The 8,840-nt window shown below is 46.6% G+C and overlaps 1 protein-coding gene across 1 annotated transcript; it reads right to left on the bottom strand.

Annotated features, from left to right (window-relative positions):
• Positions 1–258: 258 nt before the first annotated feature.
• LOC127186199 (cancer/testis antigen 55-like) lies at positions 259–7,352 on the bottom strand (the record flags this gene model as incomplete). The annotated part of the gene is made up of 7 exons (XM_051142660.1): positions 259–465; positions 1,174–1,286; positions 2,620–2,764; positions 5,588–5,772; positions 6,698–6,793; positions 6,969–7,064; positions 7,257–7,352. Coding segments are annotated over 7 exons (938 nt in total), but the record flags the coding sequence as incomplete, so codon positions are not given.
• Positions 7,353–8,840: the final 1,488 nt, after the last annotated feature.

The raw sequence follows: 8,840 nt of genomic DNA, 5'->3' as shown, positions 1-8,840 counted from the left end.
TGATGCTTAGTGGCCCACAAGGCCACTGGCAGCAGAGAATCTGCTCCTGCTTATGGAAAATGATGCATTTACCCTGAGGTCTGGTCTGTTTCTTTGTTAAATCACATTCCAATACTGCATGTTTTTGTGCATTCGTGCCACCAATGAAATTACCAGGTTGTTCAAAAGCAGAGTCCTCGTTCACAGACCTTTATTTAGATTACATGCTCATGTTATTTTTTATTGAACCAGAACTTTAGAAGTACTATTAATCATGAATTAAAAGCCCTGGTTAATACACATTTCCACTGGGGCCATGCGAAGAGCTCTCCAGGAACAGTATGGTTGAAAGCTATCCACTGCAACCACATTGACAATGTCGTATAGCCTAGGTATATAACCAGGAGGTGTATCAAGAGAATCCAGAGTAAAAAAAACAATGTCGTCCACCATTCCAACTCTACCATTAATGCTGGTGACACAGACCTATAATGAGAAGTGAGGGCAATGAGTATAGGGAAGCATGACCCACCACAGATGGTCATACACAGGCCCTCATCTCCGAAAGCACGTTCCACACCACAGCATGAGTCTAATCCTTAACCTATCCTTGACATCTGAGTCACTATCCCACCCCTCTCCAAACAAAACAAAACAAAACAACAACAACAACAACAAAAAACCAAACATGGAAACAGGAGGAGCCCTGGGTATCTGATGAGAGGACGTGCCAACGCTTCATGGTGTATCCTCACTCTCTACCTCCCTGTCTGATGAGAGGACGTGCCTGCCCTTCGTGCTTCCCGATGTGTCCTCACACACTACCTCTCTGACTTCCCAGCTCATTCCCAGGCTGTACTAACCAAGGTCTCATGCGCCTTCATCAGAAGGCTGAACACCTCAGACCCACAGTCCTCAGAGTCTCCCCACAACTGCCTCAAAGCTGTGACGCTCTTCTAGCTGCTATCCACTGAACAGCCTAACATCATGTAAAGCATGCAACTTAGGAACGAAGTCTGTGCATGTTCCACATTAGTTTCTGCTCATTTCCCTTTCAGTCGGAGGACAAACCTGTCGACTCTGGCAGGGGATATGCCACCACACATTCCAAACCAAATCCTGGGCAAGAAAGTGATCAGCACAGAGGGATAGGCAGCTAGCTACCCATGACAGGGCAACGTGGAAGCAACTCACCTCTTCCATATTCTGAGAGTTGAGGGGGCTCACAGAATTGATGCTGACATTTGAAGTGACAGGATCCATAGTATACTCCATCAGCAGCAAGTCTCCTTTGAATGGTACAAATTCTAAAACAGCCAAGAAAGGTAGAAGTCTAAGCATTACTGCACTGGGGCCACATCCCATTTCCTAAGGCCATTTGTCACTGCAATCGCTGACCTACATTTCCTGCGGGTAAACTGGCTTTTCCAAAGACTTAGATACCCTTTGGGCAGGTATGACGGCACATTCCTTTAACCGCAGCACTCCAGAGGCAGAGGTAGGGAGATCTCTAAGTTGAATGCCATCTTATCTACCTACAATGATCTAAGACAGTCAAGACTACATAGTGAGACCCTGCCTTAAAAAAAAAACCCAAACCCAAACCCTGACCCAAACAAAACAAAACCCATCGCCAGCAGATACATTGAATATCTTCCTACAAAAAAGGACGTTTATAATCCTTTAACCAGTAGTTCTTCTATGCTGATTAATAGTCAGACATTGATAACAACTGTGTGTATCAAAGTGAGCATTTTTTTTTTTTTGGTAGTGCCACTGGATTTTCTCTGCACATAGTAACATCTCCTTTGGAAGAGATGTATTAGTAAAAGCATATTGTTGAACTGGGGTACCTTCCAGTATACTTAGGCTAAACACAAAATTTGAAGGTCTATCTGTTGGGCATTAATAGTATGGTTTTTACTTATCAACTGGCTTCCTTAGGTTTTTTGTTTGTTTGTTTGTTTGTTTGTTTGTTTGTTTTGTCTTTCTTTCTTTCTCTCTCTTTTTGTTTTGTTTTGTTTTTCAAGACAGGGTTTCTCTGTGTAGCCTTGACTGTCCTGGACTCGGTTTGTAGACCAGGCTGGTCTCGAACTCACAGCGATCTGCCTGCTTCTGCCTCCCGAGTGCTGGGATAAAAGACGTGCACCACCACCACCTGGCTAATTTTTTGTTTTTTTCAGTTAGGTTTCTCCAAGGTGATTTAAGCTCACTATATATTCAAGGTTTGTCTTTGAACTTAAGAAACCTTAACCTCAGCCTTCTGAGTGCTGAGGTCGTAGACTGTTTTTTGAGACAAGGTTTCAAAAAGTGTTGGGACTAAAGATGTGCACCACCATGCCCATAAGGAGGCATTATCTCAACTGATGTTCTGTCTTCTCAAATAACTCTCGCCTGTGTCAAGGTGACATAACAGCCAATACATCAAGTTAGTTTTCTTCAAGAGTGCTGTTACTGGTGGGTCCATCATGCTCCAACAGAAGGCCACACATCCATGGACATATAGGTAGTACAAAGTGAGAAAGAAAGGACACAAAGTTGGGTGGGTCGTGAAGGAAGGTAAATTTGGGGGAGGAGATGAATATGATCAAAGTTCATTGTATAAAATTCTGTAAGTAGTTAAGAAAGCATAACTCCTACCTCCAGAAAGAAGTCTTCTGGGAAAGAAAGTTTCTTTGCTGATATAAATGTTCTCCTGTGTTGCAGAAGTAACACACCTAATACAAACTCCTTTGTTAACTTCCAATGACTCAGTGCCATAAGCAGGATCATTCATAGCTTTCACCTACAAGATAAGGAGACAGTGTCTGCAGCTAAAATAACAATTACAGACAGGATTCTGTATACATGCCAATAATTCACCATCAAAACAATGGCAATTTAGTGAGTTGGTTTGTTGCAGTTGTAAGGACATTTGGGACATATGTCTCCTATGCCAGAGACAAAGTACTTTATTATTTACATCAAAACATCCGTCATTTAATCTTTTAAATAACATCTCTCAACACTATCATCGTGGGCAGGAAAAGATGCATAAATTGTGTCTGTGTTTGTTCCATGGACTGGTAAATGCATTCCAAAAATAAATCGCCCACCTATGCTTAGTGCACTCCCACCTTTGGTTCAGAGATTAGGAATGCTCTGTGCCCCAACTCTACAGGAAACCACAGGTATGCTGTACCTTGAATAATCTGCAGGTTTTCCTAGTAAACTTGTATTCTACCAGTTCTTGTTTTTTTTAACCTAAGAAGTACCACTAATGGGGCCAGACAGAGTTTTGATTCCTAGCACCCATGTCGGGCACCTCATAATGCTGATAACTTTACCCCCAGTGCCTCTGTTCTCTGTAGGCATCTATACACAGGTGACGTACACTCACAGAAACACCTGTAGCCAAGTGGTGGCATCACACTCCTTTAATCCCAGCACTCAGGAGGCAAAAGCAGGTGGATCCCTGTGAGTTCTAGTCTGGCCAGTTCTAAAGAGCAAGTTACAGGACAGCCAGGGCTACACAGAAAAACCCTGTTTCAAGGAGGGAGGCAGAGAGGGGGGGGCAGAGGCACAGAGACAGAAACAGAGAGACAGACAAAGACAGAGAGATACATGTTTACATGGTTAAAAATTAAATAAATCGTTAAAACTAGAAATGCCATGAACACAGAAAAGAATACAGATAGATTCTAAGGCTTAAGAAAATATCTCAATCCATCATTGATCTTCCCAATCAACTAGCACTGAGTGGATGATCCAGTTAGTGGTATAGGACCACTACCTAGTAAGTTACAAAGCAAGGTGTGGATCCTTGTCTTAGGAGTCTATGTCAAAAACAGGCTGACAGGCCGGGCGTGGTGGTGCATGCCTTTAATTCCAGCACTCGGGAGGCAGAGGCAGGTAGATCGCTGTGAGCTCGAGGCCAGCCTGGTCTACAAAGTGAGTCCAGGACAGCCAAGGATGCACAGAGAAACCCTGTCTTGAAAAATCAAAAACCAAAAACAAAAACAAAAAAAACAAAAAACAGGGTGACTGAATGTTTACATTTCAATATGCATACAACTTTTAGAGGAAAACAAAAACAAAAACAAAATGAGGCATAGTATATGAGGCTTGTAATCCCAGCACTTTGAATCAAAGACTGGGAGGATTATGAATTTGAATGAGTTTGAGGTATGAGATAGATTGAGACCATGCCTCCTAAAAACAAGAATTAATAAATAGAAACAATAATGGACATCTGTGCAAATTATGAATTGACATCAGCTTTGCAGTGCTTACTAAGGTCAAAAAATAAAGATAAAATGAGAATACATACAGGACATTAAAATTACACATAAATTAAGAAAACTGAATTAGATAAAATAATGGGAAACAACATGCACAAATTTTCTAACAAAGATATTTTCCCTTGCATGGAAAGAACTGTTATGAATCTAATTAGTAAGAGGAGCAAAAAGAAACAATTGCTCCTTCATCATTAAGATTTAAAAGCCGGGCGTGATGGCACACTCCTGTAATCCCAGTACTTGGGGAGTCAGAGGGAGGCGGATCGCTGTGAGTTTGAGGCCAGCCTGGTCTACAAAGGGAGTCCAGGACAGTCATGGCTACACAGAGAAACCCTGTCGGGAAAACACAAAACAAAACAAAAACAAACAACAAACAAAAAGATTTAAAGAAATTCAGGGGTTAGGGAATCATATCAGTGAGTGAAGTGCTTAGTGTGCAACCAACCCTAGGGCGTGAATGTTGACTCCCAGCACCCATAAAAAAAGCAGGGTGTGGAGGTAAAGACAGCCAGATTCTGTGACTTCCCTGACACCCCTAATAGTGATCTCCAGGTTCAGTAAGAGATGGTCTCCAAACATAAGGAGGAAAGTAACTGAGGAACACATGGCAGTTTGGAACTGGCCTCTATACATGTCTGCTCAGGTGCCTACATATGCATATACACCACACACACACACAAACACACACACACCCCAACCCATGCATATATGAGCAATAACCAAACCAAGATTTTTATAATATTGTGAATCCACTTTTTAGTTCTCATTTTGAGAATCATTCTATAAAAATGATAATAATAATATCTATGTTTACCAATATTGGCAAAAAATGCTTTTATGTAGCCTGTTGCTGGAATAATCAATGTGAACAGTATAGCTAAAAAATAATTTAAAACCAGCTAGCAGCCGGGTATGGTGGTGCACACCTGTAATCTCAGCAGTTAGGAGGCAGAGGCAGTGTGATCGATGTGAGTTCGAGGCCAGCCTGCTCTACAAAGTGAGTCCAGGACAGCCAAGGCTACACAGAGAAACCCAGTCTCAGAAAAAAAAAAAAAAAAAGATAAAAAAAAATTTAAAAAGTAGCTTTTTACGAAGATGAAAGCTAAAGGAGAGGAGAGTCATCATTCACCATGCTATTCAAATACTCCAAGTGACACAGCCTTTAGGAACAGAAAAACATCACTGCAATCAAATATTAAACCGTCATATCTAATAAGCACACTGGAAAGCCAACATTCATTCTATACCCACAATGATGCTTGTCTTAAACCAAGAGGAAATATCAAAATCCCATTACTGTAAGAGAACCGTAGCAAACTCAGTGTTACCTTAAGTGTTCTCAATGCATGAGTTTTTTCACGTTCTTCCACAAGAGCAATGACATCCATCCCAACGTTCAGTGGAACATTGCCACACACCACATCGAAACTGAAGAAAATGCTCTCATTGATCCATCCATAATCAGTGTAGAGGTGTGTCACAATTCCTCGGAAAGATTTATACATGGAATTATCTACAACACAGGTGAACAAAGGTCACACTGGCTCATGTCAAATGCAAACACCCAGGACACAGTTCTACTCTGACCATCTGTACAGATATGAGCACATATCATCATGTCTCTGACCATAAGACAATAACCATGTCGCCACCCTCAGCTTGTCACTGCTGAATGGCACCTTCATAGAAACTGTTTCAGCTGTGGGTGACCTGTCCCAGTCAGACTGTAAGTGCTGTGTTCACCATACCTGCTCAGGAAGCCTCTTTAACCCCCCCCACCACGATTACTAGTATATGCATGCCTGCCTCAGCAGCAGCAAATGCATAGCCATAGATCTAGACTCTTCAGCATCCCTTCTAACAGAGCAGTAAAACGTATGTGCAGATGTAAGCACGTGAATCCAAATTTTCTTTTATTCTTCATAAGCATAATGGGTGAGTAATGTTTGGGGATCTGGCTCCAGTATCCTGCTGGGACAACTGGCCACCTTCCTTCATGGTGCCCTCCTTATGACCCCGCCTCCTGCCTTAAATACATTTGGAAAACAAGGCCGGTCACTCTCAAAGTGAGATGGTCCCCTTCTCCGGGAGATACGAAAAGGCATAATGTAAGTGGAAAGGCAGAGATAGTACAGCCTATCTCTTTTTGTGTCACGTGTTCTGTGAGTTGGTCCCAACACCCTCCTCCACTAGCCCACCTAAGCTGAGTGGGGCACACAGGTCAGTACTGGCCTCAATACTGTATCAGCTGCTCTTGGGCACTCGGGGACATCCTCAAGCTAAGTAGCCACTGAGGAAAGCCACAGACCCCCACCTCCCGGTCCCCGGCCCCCCTCCCCGCTGTTCCCATCCAAGCACATCATGGCAGAGGAGAGCCTTTCTGAGGAGTTTCCTTGAGTGGGGTGGGGGTGGGGTGATGAGGGGACTGAGGACATTACCTTGAGACCATGATTGTGGGTCCTGCTCCCTCCTGCGCTGCCCGCTGTTGCCGCCAAAGCACCTCATGACAATGGAGAGCCTTTCTGAGGAATCTCCTTGAATGGGAGATGAGGAGACTGATTCCCACAGGACATTACCTTGAGACCATGATGGTGCCCGCCCCACGCGCGCGCTGTTCCCGCCCAAGCACCTCATGGCAATGGAGAGCCTTTCTGAGGAGTCAGTCTCCTTGAGAGGGGGATGAGGGGACTGACTCCCAAAGGACATTACCTTGAGACCATGATTGTGGGTCCTGCTCCCTCCTGCGCTGCCCACTGTTGCCGCCAAAGCACCTCATGATAATGGAGAGCCTTTCTGAGGAATCTCCTTGAATGGGAGATGAGGAGACTGATTCCCACAGGACATTACCTTGAGACCATGATGCTGCCCGCCCCCCCACCCCCCACCCCGCGCACGCACGCTGTTCCCGCCCAAGCACCTCATGGCAATGGAGAGCCTTTCTGAGGAGTCAGTTTCCTTGAGAGGGGGATGAGGGGACTGACTCCCAAAGGACATTACCTTGAGACCATGATTGTGGGTCCTGCTCCCTCCTGCGCTGCCCGCTGTTGCCGCCAAAGCACCTCATGACAATGGAGAGCCTTTCTGAGGAATCTCCTTGAATGGGAGATGAGGAGACTGATTCCCACAGGACATTACCTTGAGACCACGATGGTACCCCCCACCCCCCACCCCGCTGCGCGCTGTTCCCGCCTTTCGGAGGAGTCTCCTTGAGAGGGGGATGAGGGGACTGACTCCCAAAGGACATTACCTTGAGACCACGATTGTGGTCACCCCTCACCCCCAACCCTGCTGCGCGTTGTTCCCGCCAAAGTACCTCATGGCAGAGGAGAGCCTTTCTGAGGAATCTTCTTGAACGGGGGATGAGGAGACTGACTCCCAAAGGACATTACCTTGAGACCATGATTGTCATCCCGCTCCCTGGCCCCTGCTCACGCTGTTCGCGCCCAAGCACCTCATCACAGAGGAGAGCCTTTCTGAGGAGTCTCCTTGAGTGGGGCAGGGGGAGGAGGGGACTGACTCCCAGAGGACGTTGCCTTGAGACCATGATTGTCGTCGTGGTCCCTCCCCTCCTCCCCACCCGCATCCGCACACGCGCTGTTCCCGCCAAAGCACCTCATGGCAGAGGAGAGCCTTTCTGAGGAGTCTTCTTGAGTGGGGCGTGGGGGGAGGGGGAAGGGACTGACTCCCAGAGGACATTACCTTAAGACCATGATTGTGGGTCCTGCCCCCCCGTGCCGCCCGCTGTTCCTGCCAAAGCACCTCATGGCAGAGGAGAGCCTTTCCGAGGAATCTCCTTGAACGGGGGATGAGGAGACTGATTCCAGGAGGACATTACTTTAGACCATGATTGTGGCCACACACACCCCACCCTCACCCTGCAGCGAGCTGTTCCTGCCAAAGCACCTCATGGCAGAGGAGAGCCATTCTGAGGAGTCTTCTTGAGTGGGGAGGGGGGGATGAGGGGCTGACTCCCAGAGGACATTACCATGAGACCGTGATTGTGAGTCTTGCCCCCTGCGCCGCCTGCTGTTCCCGCCCAAGCACCTCGTGGCAGAGAAGAGCCTTTCTGAGGATTCTCCTTGAATGGGAGATGAGGGGACTGACTCTCAAAGGACATTACCTTGAGACCATGATTTTCATCCCGCCCCCCCATCCCACCCCCGCGCCGCCCGCTGTTCCTGCCCAAGCACCTCATGGCGATGGAGAGCCTTTCTGAGGAGTTTCCTTGAGAGGGGGATGAGGGGACTGACTCCCAGAGGGCGTTACCTTGAGACCATGATTGTCATCATTGTCCCAACCCCCACCCCCTGCACGTGTGCGCTGTTCCCGCCAAAGCACCTCATGGCAGAAAAGAGCCTTTCTGAGGAGTCTTCTTGAGTGGGGCGGCGGGATGAGGGGACTGACTCCCAGAGGACATTACCTTGAGACCACGATTGTGGGTCCTGCCTCTCCCTCCACCCGCGCCGCCCGCCGTTCCCGCCAAAGCACCTCATGGTAGACGAGAGCCTTTCTGAGGAGTCTTCTTGAGTTGGGCGGGGGGATGAGGAGACTGACTCCCAGAGGACATTACCTTGAGACCAT

The sequence above is a fragment of the Acomys russatus genome, unplaced genomic scaffold (genome assembly GCF_903995435.1).
Source record: "Acomys russatus unplaced genomic scaffold, mAcoRus1.1, whole genome shotgun sequence".
NCBI lineage: Eukaryota > Metazoa > Chordata > Mammalia > Rodentia > Muridae > Acomys > Acomys russatus.
Note: the sequence above shows the minus strand (reverse complement) of the source record. Positions and strands in the feature narration are given on the sequence as shown.